We start from the raw sequence: 17,185 nt of genomic DNA, 5'->3' as shown, positions 1-17,185 counted from the left end.
TGCGATTATCCTGCACTACTGGGGCACCGGCAGTTATCGCCGGCACTCGAGACTTCTTGACAAACTTTTTGGCCAACTGTCGAAGGCTGATTACCAGGGAGAACTTGGCTGGCGCAAAAAAGATACGGCACTCCACACTCCACTCCACTCCACACATGTGTACGCATATGGAGGGCCCTTCAAGTGGCAGCCACTCGCATTAATAATGCCTGAAGGGCCGCTCCTCCACGTACTGGCTACATATACACCCTTGCGTATGTATATCCCCTTAAAACGCACAAAAGTGTGCACCACAAGTTACATCGCCACACAAACACACAGGGGAGAGTCAGGGGAGAGCTGCACACACAAAGGGTATAATGTGAACTCTCTGCCATCTTCGTTGCTCCGCAATTCATATGCCAACTGTGTGTTTATTTATGCTTACGACTTTTTGCGTAATCAAGTCTATCTCTTGAGATACCCTCGCTGTAGCTGTAGTTCCCGGGGTATGATGAACTCAATGCTGCTCTATGCTGCACTTTAAATTCAATATTGATGGTGTTGGCACTAACTTTAAACTAATTAAATTCAGGGTAAATCAAATCTATCACTATTTGCCCTGTAAATAAATGTAAACTTCACTTCATAACGATTTAAAACACATATCGAGTTACCAAGGCATTCATAAATAAATACCATCATGCCAAAACTAAGACCTTTCACACAAGATGCACTTTCGAATGCTTACACAAATGAAAATCTCATCTCGAGTGCGGACCAAAGAGTCTGTATCCATTTGGGCCAAATTACACAAAACCGATTCTGGCATAGTTCAAATCCCATTTCAAATGAGATAACACACAAGACAAGCATGTGTATTTGATATTTGGCAAAGGCAAAGGCAATGGCAAACTTTTCCCTGATTTACTTGTGGCTTGCCTGGGATGTCTTGCACAACATAATTTTCCGGTCTCTTACTGCGGCACTGCCGCAGTAAAAACAACATGGAGAGAACCCTTTTGGCCATGTCCTGTTTGTTCACGATATGAGATGCCAAATGCTGCAAAACCCGAACCCAAATACAAACACAAGCACAAGCTCAAACATAAACACAAACACCGGGAGGCGAAATTGTTTATCTAAATCGCAGTCAGCAATCGAAATGGAAATGATTTTAGTCCCGGCCGTGGGCTAATTACTGGGCACACTCTCTCTGTGTTGTCTATGGGCACTGTTTCCCCGCGTGTTTGTTTTTGTTGGATTTGCCATCAAATTATTTGTCATTGCTGCTAATTATTGTCTCGCCAACGTGCAATTGAATGGCCATCACCTGCTCCCCTGCTGCTAGCTCTTCTGTAATTCCCCTGAAAGGTGAGCAAACTGGATCTGGCATAGGAGGCTCTTTGATTAATGGATTAGGTGCGGATTGCTCATACGCCCAGAGTCTGAGGCTGGATGGATACGGCAGAAGTCATTACATATTGATAATGCCCGGCCATTGTCTCGAGTCTGACCCATTTACCCGTCTTCCCTTGGATTGCAATCTGCCCGGGTCTTTGTCTTTCGCCTGCTGCCTCGTGTCCTGGCTGTGTATCCTGTTTGCCGTAGTGTAGCTGAAATCGCATTTAGTGCCTTGCTGCTGGTGTTCCTTGTTTGTCTTAGTCATTAGCCAAGCTGATAGTTGATGGCTGATAGCTGATGGGTAGTGGGTAATGGGTGCTGGATGCTGGATGCCAGAGAATCCCCTTTTAGCAAGACTCTGTGAAAATCCCACTCACTGTGCATGTGCATCCGAATGATCCGACTCATTGGCGGAACTCTGTTACGTCTTCCCATTTCCCACTTCCCATTTGACGGGATTATCCCTTCTATCCCGTCCGGGCCCTTTTTCAATTTACTTAAATCGCTGCCTCGCTGCCGACGTCAGGAGGATAAATCACTGGCAATATTTCATAGGCAGGACTGCATAAATTCCCCATAAAACTGCGACTCCGATGCGAATTAAATCGCATTAACATAATCAACTTTACAACAACTATAAAAATAAATTCAATGGGATTTGCGCTTGACTGCCGACGATTCGTTTGGATCCCCATGACTCCTTGCTCAGAGCCAACTTGTCATTGTGCCCCCCATTCACTTCCCTGTCGCAACTAGGAGCCGTGCAAATGGATGGACTTGGCCATCATCACACACACCAACTGAATGTGCTAAAAGCCTGAGCAGGATAGGAGCCGGGATAGGAAACGGAGCCGGGGCCGGGGTCGGAGCCTCGCATAGTGGCAGCACATTTCCGGCACAAGTAGCAGCGGCAATGGCAGCCATTGTTTTCCTGATTAAGCTCCGCCATATGTTGCCTACCCTTCATGGCCACCACTTGGCCCCGAATGCACATAAAGAAATGGGTGAATTGCTATTGAAGCAATTGATTTCTTATTTTTACTATAATCTTCAATCTTAAATCATAATGAGTCTGGTTTTCTGAGAAGCAATTTATAAATTTAATATATTTTAATTGGCTAGACTTTTTCACCAGTGTCGCTATCGTTGAAGGACCTTCGCCGAGAGCGATATGTGTGAGCCGCAACACACAAAACTTAATTGCAAACAGTGCAACAGCAACAGCAGCAGCAGCAGAAGCAGGCCCGATGACAATGCCACAAAAGAAAATCCGCAAAGAGAGTAAAGTAAAAGCTTGTCAACCGCCAGAACCACCCTCTCACAGCCTGGTAACATTTATCATGAGATTTTCCCAAGTGTTCCTTACCCCTCTCTCTCTCTCTCACTCTCTCTGTGTCTGCATTTGAATTAACTTGACGGCAAAAGTTAAACTGCAAACTGCAACGCACTTAGAACCATACCTCAGCCCGTATACCCGGGGCCATAATCCGCAATATACATATATAGGATAGGATGTGTCGGTGCAGTTGGGAAATAGTCCTGGGAAATCCCATTTTAGCCCACTGCCTCTGGCTGCTGCCTCACTTATTCATACCCTCATTTCATTTACGCATTTCGTTTGTCATCCTTTGTTTCCTTTGGCGGTCGTGGCTGCTCGTGCTCCTGCTCCTGCTCCTGCTGCTGATGCTGCTGCCACTTTTGCTGCTGCTCCTGATGGCCGTGGTTTTGCCCCTTTCCACCTCCGGGCACTGCAATTAATTCGAGCAGCGAGCGGTGTGTCAGGTCATCCTGTGCATCCTTTGCGCGTTGACATCTACTTAAAACTTCACCAGCGGCCGAGTGGGGAATCGATCCGGGAAGCGGTATCCGGTTGAATTATGGATACGAGGCAGCGAAATTCCTTAAGTTCTCTGCAAGTTCTCGGAAATTGAGCAACTGCTCGGCACGGCTCGAGAGTAAAGTTTTCCCGGCGACAACTGGAGCCTAGGAATAAAACAGCGCAGCTCCAGTTAGAACTTTTGCACTAATTCAGCGATTCTTCCCCCATTAATTAAGCAATTTCGGCAGGAAGGCAGCTGGAGCGAATCCACGCCATTGATTTTGTGTCCGCCTGGGCAAAGTTGGCTCTGGCTCCGCTCGGCTTTGTTCAGCTCAGTTCCACAATTAAGTGGAGATGTCAAGTGGCTGCTGTTGGCTTTGGCTGCACGGATACGCGGCTCTTGGCAGGCGGACATAAATCCGCTTGGCGATACGCGCTAATGGAGCGCGAGCAGATCGCCGGAGGGGGACGTTCTCTGATTTGCATTTAAATGCAAGTCCTTTGGAATTCGCATTCGCATGGCTCCTTTGCTCCTCCTAAGTCCCGCCAGTCTCCGGTTGCGCCGGTTGCTCAGCTGCTGCACTTCCTGTACTACTTGTTTCGCCGCTGGCACACTTTTAATTTGTAAGCCATGTTGCCAGTCAAGTTACCTTCCCCTTTCTTGGTTCCTTGTAAATTCAGCACTTGAAAAATAGTGTATTCCACGGGACATGGATAAATAAGTCTTTAATGATTTATTTATAAACAAATTAGATTCGAATAAGGTTCTTGGAATATGGAAAGATGTATGGTAAAGCCTTATCTCTATCATTCATAAAACGGTAACTCCCTTAACATGTCTTTCTTATTGATATTCATAAGAATACTCTACTACATTTAATCCTATGTTGGTCTGCCTGAATATATGTACAATAAGATGTTTTCTTTAAAGGAAACTTGAAGAATTTATTTATTTACTTTCTAAAGATTCTTAACAATGGTAATTTTTAATCTATAACCAATATATCTATAAGTAACGAGAAGAGTAATAATACAAGTGATCTAATTTTTCTGAGTGCATTTGCCACACATTATTTCTTCGCTCCTTTCCCGCAGCTTTACATATGCATTGCTTTGGACAATGTTATCGTTTAAGCTCAATTGCATTGCTCTGCCCGTACTATTTGCTTGTGTTTGTGGGGCTGACAGTGGGTGGAATTGGGTGGTTTTCCATTGTAATGGCGGTTGGGTGTGAGGGAGGGTTGGGTTTTTCGGTCAGGGGTTTGCTGGCAGCTTGCATTTGTTGCTGCTTGTTGCTTTTCTGCCTTCGGCGGGATACAACAGCAGCATCAGCAACAACAAAGGAAACTTTTCTTCTTTCGATTCTTTCGACATTGCTTTCTCCGCTTTCCCATTTTCAATGAACAAGTATGTGTGTGTGTGTGTGTGGAGCTGTTGTTCTGCCATCTTGCTGTTGTTGTTTGTGAAAAACTTTTTGTGCCCGAGCTCTGTTCTCCGTTTCCGTTGCAATGGCAGCTTCCTTTTGTCGTCCTCGATTGCATTTTGCATGCTTAACAAAGGCCATTTCAAATGGTTTTTCCCTCGTTCAAATTTAATTGGTGCCCAGGCGAGTGGAAATTAATTTCCCGCCAACCGAAATACACTTTCACTCTGAGCTGAGCTGAGTGCTTCTCGTCTGGCATTTGCCACTTGGCATTTGGCACTTGGCACTTGGCACTTGGCAGGTGGCATCTGAGGTATGCACAGCCTCCCCCAGGATTCTGCCGGGCATTACGTATACGCCCGGTGGGGCCATGAAACTAATGTGGCTTTAATGCAGTTGGATGCTCACACGTCTCGCCAGGTGGATTATTTTATATTTTGTTTTTCTCCAGACATTTTCTCGCATTTTCACTAAGTTTTCCTTGGGCAGAACAGAGTGTCTAGACCGGAGACAGGCGCATTTCCGGCACGCAAGCTTGCCGCCAGACAATGAATTTTATTGCATTTCATGTCCTCGAATTGGCTAATGTCCGCCTGGCACGCGAACGCCTTATCCTTGCCACGAATTTATGGTAATTCCGCAGACAACCGACAGTGTGAGTCAGTCCCTTTTGGAGCTTCGCCACTTCATTCAAACAAAACAAGCAATAATATTAATTTGCCCCAAAAGGGAAACCGCTTAGACAAGATTCAATTAAGTTTTTGCTGAAACGACGACGGCGGAGACAATCATTTTCCCCCCTAATAATGTTGATCAATTTTCATTAGCCTCTTACAGGGTTTTCCTTGCCAGCGACAGAGGAGAAAAATCAGCACAATCAGCTCTCCTGCCTCGACGCGCTCATTACCGAACGCTCAGAAGCTGGCCACGCCTCCTCCGGGAAAAAGCCGCAGTCGGGGGGCGGGCCGTGATAAATTTCCATCAAGCTTAAAGTTGACACGTTTCGTGTTTCCTACTTATTTTCAAGTCAGCCCTGCTCTGTTTGCACTTCCTTCACCGAGTTTTTTGTTTGCAAGAGCGGCCAAGACGGAGCTAAAAAGAAATCCGGAGAATGCGAACGAGAGAACTTTGGGAGGGCTGGATAATATTTCAGGTACACCTTTCAAGGGACCAAGAACGGAGAACCGAGGCAGGGGGCTACTTAAAAAGTTTCCAGCTGCTGGTGCTCTTCGAGGGGCGGCTGGTTGTCTCGTAAAACGCGAGTGTTTATGGCCAACCCTTCCTGGGCAGTCACAGTTCCAGAACCGCTCCCAGTCGCATTTCCCATTTCCCTGATGGCGGCCGATGGTGGTGTTCCTTACACGTGGGAAATATTTGGCAGGCTTCCTCCTGTCCGGCCCTAAATGGGACAGTTTCCCCCATTTGCAGCCGAAGCCCCACATATGGCGCAAATGTACATATATCGCGCGTCATAACTTTGAATTACGATTGCCGCGCCCGGGGGACCACCTGAGGGTGGCAATAAAACAAAATGGCAACTCGGCTCGATGACGCATTTATAATTAGCTTCCGAGAACTTCAATTATGCAGGCCGAGCAGAACTGCAACTGCAGCAGCCGCCAAAAATTATTAATTAGTTTGGGAAAACTATGGAAAAACTACGGAAAAACTGCTTTCGCTTTTCGAATTGTTGTGCCCGCAACGTGTGAAAATTTAATAATTTCATGTTTGCTGGCCGCGAGCACACCTCTGTTTCAGGCTTGACGGACCATGAAAAGAGTCTGGCCCGGCTTTCGGGCCCAGGTGGAAATGTGGAAAAGCGGAAAAGCGGAAAAGTAGTAGTAGTGTCGAGGGGTGCGCCGCCCCGTCGCCTGGCAAAACAATAACAATAACAGCGTCTGGGCCGGGGTCTGGCACACGTCTGCTGGCAGCGCGGCCAAGCTGAAATTTTAATTAAACATTTTAACACTGCAATTAACACGGCGACAAGCGACTCGCCACACACGCACGCCAACTGCAGTCTTGGGGATTTCGACGAAATGAAAAAAACACACGGAAAATAACACAGGAGCAGCTGCCAGACATAAGTTATGACTCCTTGGGAATGCGAACTCCTCCTTAAGAGTCCTCGGAGCAAGCAACAATGCCCCTAATGCCTTGTCTACCCCAAACTTTAATATTTTGAAAACAAGCTTTTTTAATAGCTTTTTCGAGTTAAGAAAAAAGATTGTAAATCTACAAGAGCAAGAATTTATTAAAAAACTTGAAAAATTACAGGAAAACTAAAAAAATGTCGTATGAATTTCAATTGTATAATACGTTTAAGGTAATGATGCTAAAGGGAGCATCCCCTATGCCAGTTTGGCTTTCATTCCTCCACGAAACGCCAGCTCTAGCTCTAGCCCGCATTGCGTATACGCAATGCCAGCAATGACCAGGAGCCAGGAAGGGGAACGCAGGCAGGACGTGTCTTTCATGGGGCGAACGTGCGAATTATCTGCATCGAAATGAGCAACACAATGAGCAAACAGTTTAGTTGCAACATGAATGCGGAATGGAATTCGACACGACCCCAGAAGCTCCGCCCCTCCTTGCCAGACCAGCCCCATGACCTTCGCCAACCGTTCCACCTGTATGGGCAGGGCCAAGCCCTTCGCCAGGACAAAAGCGTAATGTTCGGACCCAGTACGTGTTCATTTGGGTGGCTTTAGTTAATTAACGAACCCAAAACGCTTGCGAAATGGCCATTAGAGGGCCATCAAATCGAATTTCATTAAATTTTCAACACCGGCAACCGAATGGCCAGCGGGCAGCGGGCAGCGCGCAGCAGTTGGTCACCGGAGCCTTAACCGGGTCTACATTGTGGCATTTTGTTGGCTGCTCCTCCACTGCCAATCTACCGGCCATGTCAACGCTACTGGCCCGTTCTCTGATTAAGCTGTATGTACTCTGTTTCGCAGAAATGTCAAAAACAAAGGGGGCTTCACAAATTCTGAGCGGCGGCAAAGAGCCAGAGTCCTGGAAAAGATTAAATTTCATTTTATCTAGCTACATATTAGGTAGTCTTCGTGGCGGAAGAGCAAAATGAAATTAAAAATGTTTCCCGCTGCTTTGTAGCTGCCTGGAAAAATGTTGTTGCGAGAGCTTTTTGTGAAGAGTTTTTAATTAAGTCAAAGGCAGCATTAAAACTGGCTGGCAAAACAGAAGCAGAACAAGAGCTTATATTTTTGAAAGAATCCCAGAGGAAGGGGAACCCCTTCAAATGATATTATTTGAGTACTTTTACCATAATTATTGTCATTATAAAAATGCTAGAGAGTTAACAAGCAATTGATTTTAAAGTCCCGCTCCTTACGCTGCCTACTTTCCAGCACAAATTCAATTTTAAATCCCCGCACTCACTCTATATTTTCTGCTTTTCCTTCGCCTTGCAGACAGATGGCCACGTCCCCAGCACCGCCCACCGATGATAATTGAATAGGAACATTAATTGCACTGCGGTTTGTTGGCTCTAGCACCACACCCGCACCCACCCGGCACACACAGACACACGCTCCCGCCCGGAGGCCGGAGCACACACATCGACCGTAATCAGCCGCGTGGTCGAGCCATGTACACGCGGACGTCCCTCTGGTGGCCCCTGCTCGGGCTGCTGCAGCTGCTCCTCCTGCTGCAGGTGGCCCATAGCTACCTGATTATCGTGCACGAGGACACGCCCCCCGGAACCGTCATCTTTAATGCCTCCGTGTACAAGTTGGGCTCCGAGCGGCACTACAAAATCAATGCCCACAAGTCGGCCAACTTTGTGCATCACCTGGTCTCGGTCAGCCACAAGGATGGCCAGATCCAGCTGAGGAAGGCCCTCAAGTGCGACGGCATCTACTACCCGAATCTGTTCACCTTCTACGTGGACTCCACCTCGAACCGGCTGCGCAGCATAGATTACTACAGCCTGCCAGTACGGATCTTCGTGTCGGGTCACAGCTGCAATGAGGACCGGAGGGTGGAGCAGGAGCTTCACCATCTGCACCACTTCGAGGAGGAGGACAACACGGGTTACTCCAAGCGCCGGCGACGGCGCTCCACCCAGGAGATAGTCCAGCTGGACGGTAACCAGCTGGAGGAGGTATTTCGCCACAACAGCACTGAGTTCCGGGCCGGGGATCTCATCTTTGGCGACAGCTTCGACAATGAGATGCGACACAGGATACTGAGCCGCAAGCGGCGGGCTGTGCCCTCGGCGGACCCCCTGCACCTGCAGCCAGCCCTGCATCGTCGCATCTCGGACGCCAAGCAATGGATCTCTGAGACCTACGCCTCCTATGCCATTCACACCACGGATAAGTGGAACCAAATCTGCCTGAGGCGCTCGCAGTTCATCAACAACCTGAACGCCTTCCTGCCCCGGTCTGTGTGCCAGCATTGCAAGGTGAGCTTCCTGGATGTCAACGACGAGCGTTTCGCAATCGAGCACCAGAGCCGCGACTTGGTGGCCAGCAGAGATGTCTGCATCGCAGAGTCCATGTGGAAGGTGAGCATTACCTTCAACATCCGCTGCGATCGACGGGACATTGTGGACTCGGATCACCGCCTGAAGATCGTCTACCACCACCAGGAGTTCAACGACACGGACATCGCCCGCAGGGTGAGGAGGGAGCTGCGTAACCAGTCGCCCTACTTCGAGCAGGCCCTCTACGTGGCCTCCGTGCTCGAGGAGCAGCCTGCCGGTGCAGCCGTTACTACTGTGCGGGCTCGTGATCCTGAAGATTCCCCGGTGGTTTACTCCATGGTCTCCCTTCTCGACTCCCGCTCCCAGTCGCTGTTCAAAGTGGACTCCCGCACCGGAGTGGTCACCACCTCGGCCAGCTTGGATCGGGAACTGATGGATGTCCACTACTTCCGGGTGGTGGCCACAGATGACAGCTTCCCGCCACGTTCTGGCACGACCACGCTGCAAGTCAACGTGCTGGACTGCAACGACCACAGCCCAACTTTTGAGGCGGAGCAGTTCGAGGCCAGCATTCGCGAGGGAGCCACAGTAGGATCAACGGTCATAACCTTGAGAGCAACCGATCAGGACATAGGAAAGAATGCGGAAATCGAGTACGGAATCGAGGCAGTTACTGGTGAGTTTCGCGAAGTCTTTTTCTAAGTTTACTTTTTTTAATAACTTCTCCCCGTCTTTTTTTTTATTTTGATTCATCATCAGATGGTGGTGGATTGGCCCAGGACCAGGAACTACCCATCTTCCGTATTGACACTCGCTCAGGTGTGATCTCTACAAGAAGCAGTCTGGATCGAGAGACATCGGACAGCTACCATTTGCTGGTAACCGCTGCTGATATGGCGGCAGCGCAGAGCGAACGGCGTACGGCCACTGCCAGTGTCCTGGTGAAGGTACTCGATGACAACGACAACTACCCGCAATTTAGCGAACGCACCTATACCGTCCAAGTACCCGAGGATCAGTGGGGCGGCAGCGAGGACAACACGGTGGCCCACATTCGGGCCACGGATGCGGATCAGGGTAATAATGCGGCCATTCGATATGCCATAATCGGCGGGAACACACAGTCGCAGTTCTCCATCGACTCGATGTCCGGGGATGTGAGTCTGGTGAAGCCGCTGGACTACGAGAGCGTGCGCAGCTACAGACTGGTGATTCGTGCTCAAGACGGAGGCAGTCCCTCCCGGAGCAACACCACCCAGCTGCTGGTGAATGTGATCGATGCAAATGACAATGCGCCCAGGTTCTACACGTCGCAGTTCCAGGAGAGCGTCCTGGAGAACGTACCAGTGGGTTACAACATCATCCGGGTGCAGGCCTACGACTCCGACGAAGGCGCCAATGCCGAGATCACGTACAGCATTTCGGAGAGAGACGACAACTTCCCACTGGCGGTGGATCCCCGAACGGGATGGGTACAGACCATCAAGCCACTGGATCGCGAGGAGCAAGGTCGCTTTGCCTTCCAGGTGGTGGCCAAGGATGGTGGTGTGCCGCCCAAATCGGCCAGCTCCTCGGTAGTGATAACAGTGCAGGATGTGAACGACAACGATCCCGCCTTTAATCCCAAGTACTACGAGGCGAATGTCGGTGAAGATCAACCTCCAGGCACTCCGGTGACCACAGTAACAGCCACGGATCCCGATGAGGACTCTCGCTTGCACTACGAAATAACCACGGGCAATACAAGAGGACGCTTTGCGATCACCTCTCAGAATGGCCGAGGTCTGATCACCATTGCTCAGTCCCTGGACTATAAGCAGGAGAAGCGCTTCGTGCTCACAGTGGCTGCCACCGATTCCGGAGGACGTTCCGACACGGCCACAGTGCACATTAACATCACGGATGCCAACAATTTTGCGCCTATCTTTGAGAACGCACCCTACAGCGCTTCGGTGTTCGAGGATGCTCCGGTGGGAACCACTGTCCTGGTGGTATCTGCCACTGACAGCGATGTGGGGGTGAATGCCCAAATCACGTACTCCCTGAACGAAGAGAGCATCAACGGATTGGGTAGCCCGGATCCGTTTTCAATCAATCCGCAGACGGGAGCCATTGTAAGCAATGCTCCCTTGGATCGAGAGACTACCAGTGGCTATCTGCTCACCGTAACTGCCAAGGACGGGGGCAATCCCTCGCTCAGCGACACCACTGACGTGGAGATTGCAGTGACGGATGTGAATGATAATGCACCTGCCTTCAAGAGTCCCCTGTACCAGGCTTCGATCCTAGAGGATGCATTGGTGGGCACCTCGGTCATCCAGGTGGCAGCCAGTGACCCTGATGTGGGTCTCAATGGACGCATCAAGTATCTGCTCAGCGAGCGCGATGTCGAAGATGGTTCCTTCGTAATCGATCCCACTTCGGGCACTATTCGCACCAACAAAGGCCTGGACCGGGAGAGCGTTGCCGTCTATCACCTGACCGCCATTGCCGTGGACAAGGGATCACCGCCGCTTTCGAGCGCCGTCGAGGTGCAGATCCGTCTGGAGGATGTTAACGATTCGCCTCCGACCTTTGCCTCCGATAAGATCACTCTATACGTACCGGAGAACTCTCCAGTTGGCTCGGTTGTGGGTGAGATTCATGCCCACGATCCCGACGAAGGTGTCAACGCGGTGGTTCACTACTCCATCATCGGTGGTGACGACTCCAATGCATTTTCACTGGTCACACGGCCGGGATCAGAGAGAGCACAACTACTTACCATGACGGAACTGGACTATGAGTCTACTCGAAAGCGCTTTGAATTGGTGGTGAGGGCAGCAAGTCCTCCGTTGCGAAACGATGCCCACATCGAGATCCTTGTCACGGATGTGAATGACAATGCCCCCGTGCTGCGTGATTTCCAGGTGATTTTCAACAACTTCAGGGACCACTTTCCCAGCGGCGAGATCGGAAGGATTCCAGCCTTTGATGCAGACGTGAGCGACAAGCTCCACTACAGAATTTTATCGGGTAACAATGCCAACTTGCTCCGTCTGAACAGCAGCTCAGGAGGATTGGTATTGAGTCCCCAGCTAAACACAAATGTGCCCAAGTTTGCCACCATGGAGGTGTCCGTATCCGATGGAATCAACGAGGCCAAGGCCATCATGCAGCTGTCTGTGCGTCTGATCACAGAGGACATGCTCTTCAACTCGGTGACGGTGCGCTTGAACGAAATGACGGAGGAGGCCTTTCTCTCGCCCCTGCTCAACTTCTTCCTGGACGGACTAGCGGCGATTATTCCCTGTCCCAAGGAGCACATCTTCGTATTCAGCATCCAGGATGACACGGACGTGAGCTCGCGCATCTTGAATGTCAGCTTTTCGGCCCGCCGGCCGGATGTGTCCCACGAGGAGTTCTATACGCCGCAGTATTTGCAGGAGAGGGTCTATCTGAACAGGGCCATCCTGGCCCGCTTGGCTACCGTGGAGGTCCTGCCCTTCGATGACAACCTCTGCGTGCGAGAGCCCTGTCTGAACTTCGAGGAATGCCTGACCGTGCTGAAGTTTGGCAATGCCTCCGAGTTTATTCACAGCGACACTGTGCTATTTAGGCCCATCTACCCGGTCAACACGTTCGCCTGCTCTTGCCCAGAGGGCTTCACGGGCAGCAAGGAGCACTATCTGTGCGACACTGAGGTGGATTTGTGCTACTCGGATCCTTGCCAGAACGGCGGCACCTGTGTGAGACGCGAGGGTGGTTACACTTGCGTGTGTCCCTCGACCCACACGGGTTCGAATTGTGAGACTGGAGTGGGTCAGCTGCGTCCTTGCCCTTCCGATACCTGTGAGGGAGGCTTGTCCTGCCTGAGCAACTATCCCAGCTCTCAGCCACCTCCGTATACGGCCACCTGTGAGCTGCGCGCCCGATCCTTTGGACGCAACTCCTTCCTGACCTTTGAGAGTCTCAAGCAGAGGCACCGCTTCAATCTCAAGCTGCGCTTCGCCACCGTCCAGGAGAACGGACTGCTACTTTACAACGGCCGATATAACGAGCTGCACGACTTTGTGGCCTTGGAGATCCTTGAGGGCCATGTGAGCTTCTCCTTCTCCCTGGGCGACCACAGCGCCAGTGTGTCTGTGATGCAGGAAGTCCATGGTTTCGGATGGAAAATGGCATCAAGTCGAAGTGGTCTACCTGAACCGCAGCGTAACTCTGGTTCTGGATAACTGCGACACGGCCATAGCTCTGTCGGGACAACTGGGAGACAGATGGAGCTGTGCCAATCGGACCACCCTGAAGCTGGACAAGCGCTGCTCGCTGCTCACGGAGACCTGCCACCGCTTCCTGGATCTCACTGGACCCCTACAAGTCGGAGGACTTCCCCGCATTCCTGCCCACTTCCCGGTGGCCAATAGGGATTTCGTCGGTTGCATCTCGGACCTGCGTATCGATGATCGATTCATCGACCTGAACTCCTACGTGGCGGATAATGGCACCCTGGCTGGTTGTCCACAGAAAGCTCCGCTGTGTCCCTCCGAGCCCTGTTTCAATGGCGGAACCTGCCGCGAAGGCTGGGGAACTTATTCCTGCGAGTGCCCCGAGGGCTATGCGGGCAACAGTTGTCAGGACAACATTCCGGCTCCCTGGCGTTTCTCCGGAGATGGTAGCCTCAGCTTCAATCCTCTCTTGCGTCCCATCCAGCTTCCGTGGACCACCTCCTTCTCGTTGAGAACGCTGCAGCGGGAGGCCTTTCTCTTGCAGATCCAAATAGGTCAGAACAGCTCGGCTGCTGTGTGCTTGCGGCAAGGTGTCCTCTACTACATCTTTGATGGGGAACCCATGTTTCTGGCCGGAGCATTCCTCTCGGATGGTGAATGGCACAGAGTGGAAATACGCTGGCAGCAGGGCTCCGAGATCCACTTCTCCGTAGACTATGGTCAGCGCTCGGGATCAGTTCCCATGTCCCAGAAGGTTCAGGGCTTATACGTGGGCAAGATCGTGATGGGCAGTCCGGATGGCAGCATTGGAACGGTGCCCGAAGCCTCTCCCTTTGAGGGCTGCATTCAAGATGTTCGAATCGGGGCGGGTCAGTCTGTCCTATCCCGTCCAACAATTCGTGAGAATGTGGAGGACGGCTGCGACTCACGTGCCCAGTGCCCGGATCACTGCCCCAATCACTCCTCCTGCGTGAGCACCTGGGACATGGCGACCTGTGAGTGTGATACGGGCTTCGTGGGCACGGATTGTGCACCCATTTGCACGGTGAGACCCTGTGCCTCTGGTGTCTGCCGAGCCAATTCTAGTTTGTCCCGTGGCTACGGATGCGAGTGCAACAGCAGCTCCCGTCACGGCGACTATTGCGAGCGAGAGCTCCAGCAACCGTGTCCCGGCGGCTGGTGGGGTGAGCGGGTCTGCGGTCCCTGCAGATGCGACCTGGCCCAGGGCTACCACCCAGACTGCAACAAGACCACCGGCCAGTGCTACTGCAAGACGAATCACTACCAACCACCTAACGAGACAGCCTGTCTTTCCTGCGATTGCTACTCCATCGGCAGTTTCAGCGGAGCCTGCAACCCGCTGACCGGACAGTGCGAGTGCCGGGAGGGTGTCATAGGAAGAAGATGTGACTCCTGCTCGAATCCCTATGCCGAAGTCACCCTCAGCGGCTGCGAAGTGGTCTACGATGCCTGCCCCCGGTCCTTTGCCGCCGGCGTTTGGTGGCCCCGTACTCCCCTTGGAGGAGTGGGCATAGAGGGATGTCCGTCGCCGGCTCGAGGAAAGGGACAACGAAGTTGCGATGCTCAGTCGGGCAGCTGGAGCACCCCGGACATGTATAACTGCACTTCCGAGCCCTTCGTGGAACTGCGCCGCCAACTCTCTCAACTGGAGAAACTCGAATTAGAACTCAACTCCTTTGTGGCCATCAAGATGGCAGAGCAACTGAGAAGAGCTTGCGAGACAGTGGATAGGAGGGGATCCAGCAAGGATCCCAAGATGACGGGATCAGGACGTCCCAGCCGGCGCTACAAGATGGAGTCCTCCTTCCTGCTCAGCAATGGCGCGAATTTGTGGTCTCACGAACTGGAAATGGACTATCTCTCTGATGAACTGAAGTTCAGCCACGATCGCCTTTATGGAGCGGACCTTCTCGTCACCGAGGGCCTCCTCCAAGAGCTGATAAACTACGAGTTGATGCAGAGTGGCCTAAACCTGTCGCACAGCCAGGACAAATATTTCATCAAGAACCTGGTGGATGCCGCCAGTGTGATCCTGGACCGAAAATACGAGTCGGAGTGGCGCCGAGCCACGGAACTGATTCAAAGGGGGCCAGAGGACCTGGTGGATGCCTTTAACAAGTACCTTGTGGTCCTAGCCCGATCCCAACATGACACCTACACCAGTCCCTTTGAGATCGTGCAGCCGAACATGGCCATGGGACTGGACATTGTCACCACTGAATCCCTATTTGGCTACGAACCTGAGCAACTTAGCGAATACCACCGGAGCAAGTACCTCAAGCCGAACGCTTTCACCACCGAGAGCGTGGTGCTGCCGGACACCAGCGGTTTCCTACAGCACTCCGCTCGCCAGCGGCCCGTCATCAGCTTCCCCAAGTATAACAACTACATCCTGGATCGACGCAAGTTCGATCAGCACACCAAGGTGCTGGTGCCCCTGGAAATGCTGGGCATAACGCCTCCAGAAAGCGACGAGGTCTCCCAGGGCGGCAGGAGAGGAGGCCATGATCATCGTGCCATTGTGGCATACGCTCAGTACAAGGATGTGGGTCAGCTTTTGCCCGATTTGTACGATGAGACCATCACTCGTCGCTGGGGTGTCGATGTCGAACTGGCCACTCCCATTCTCTCCTTGCAGATCCTTGTGCCTTCATTGGAAAGGGAACAGGAGACCCAACGCCTGGAGATTCCCTCAAGGAAGATATCATCGACGTCATCGTCATCCTCTTCCTCCGGGAGCACGGAGCAGCAGTTCGTGGAGGTGTTTGATGTGCCCAAGGCTCCCACAAGCAGCAGTGAACAGCAGATCGAGGACATAAGAATTACTGCCCACGAGGTGCCTCCGCCAGTTTCCTCCGGAGAACAACTAGAGGCTTCCAGCAGTGAGGGTGGTGAGGAGAGGGAACCGCACCTTCACCTCAATCTCGATGACATCGAGTTTCATGGCAACTCCGGCGAGGAGATCATATCTCCGGGCTCTCCCGAGGTGCTTAATCCCAACTATGAAGGCGCCAGCTCCACCGGCAGCGAAGAGCTGCCCAAGGGCGAGAACGATGCAGTCTATAGAGATCGTCGCTTAGTCAAGCGGCAGGTGGAGATTACCTATCCCTCGGAGCAGATGCAGCAGCCGGAGCAAGTTGTTTATCGGTCGCTTGGTTCTCCTCACTTGGCGCAACCCATCAAGCTGCAGATGTGGCTGGATGTGGACGCTGCTCGCTTCGGGCCACGCTCCAACCCGCAGTGTGTGCGCTGGAATTCCTTTACCAATCAATGGACTCGCCTGGGCTGCCAGACGGAGATTCCAGACTTTGACGGAGACTTTAATCCAGCGGCTCAGCCATCGATCCTGGTGAACTGCAGCTGTACCCATATCTCTAGTTATGCGGTGATCGTGGATGTAATAGATCCAGAGGACATACCGGAACCTTCTCTCCTCGTGCAAATCACCTCGTACTCGGCCTTCCTGGTTTCCCTACCCCTTCTGCTAGGCGTCCTCCTGGCCCTGGCGCTTCTTCGTGGCCAGCAGACCAACTCGAACACCATCCACCAGAATATAGTGCTATGCGTCTTCTGCGCCGAGCTACTCTTCTTCGTGGGAATGCAGTCGCGTCGCCAGCTCCTGGAGAGCGAGTTCCCATGCAAGTTGACGGCCATCTGCCTGCACTACTTCTGGCTGGCGGCCTTTGGCTGGACCACGGTGGACTGCGTCCATCTCTACCGCATGCTCACCGAGATGCGGGACATTAACCACGGACCGATGGGCTTTTACTTTGCCATGGGCTACGGTGCACCAGCCATAGTCGTTGGACTCTCTGTGGGAGTTCGGGCTCACGAGTACGGAAATAGCTTATTGTGAGTATTATTTTCAGAAGGGTTTAACAATC

General features: G+C 51.8%; 1 protein-coding gene across 1 annotated transcript in view; it reads left to right on the top strand.

The window, feature by feature from the left end:
- stan (Protocadherin-like wing polarity protein stan) overlaps positions 1-17,185 on the top strand; it is a 48,863-nt gene that overhangs the window by 26,220 nt on the left and 5,458 nt on the right. Inside the window, 3 exon segments of the mRNA XM_086838332.1 lie at positions 8,060-9,751; positions 9,835-13,211; positions 13,213-17,153. Of these exon segments, the coding sequence (XP_086694458.1) occupies positions 8,236-9,751; positions 9,835-13,211; positions 13,213-17,153 (8,834 nt within the window). The 5' untranslated portion in view covers positions 8,060-8,235.

Source organism: Drosophila serrata, unplaced genomic scaffold, assembly GCF_035046125.1.
Source record: "Drosophila serrata isolate PLE 108 unplaced genomic scaffold, ASM3504612v1 contig_347, whole genome shotgun sequence".
Lineage (NCBI taxonomy): Eukaryota > Metazoa > Arthropoda > Insecta > Diptera > Drosophilidae > Drosophila > Drosophila serrata.
The sequence above is the reverse complement of the archived record's forward strand: the minus strand, read 5'-3'. Positions and strand labels throughout refer to the sequence as shown.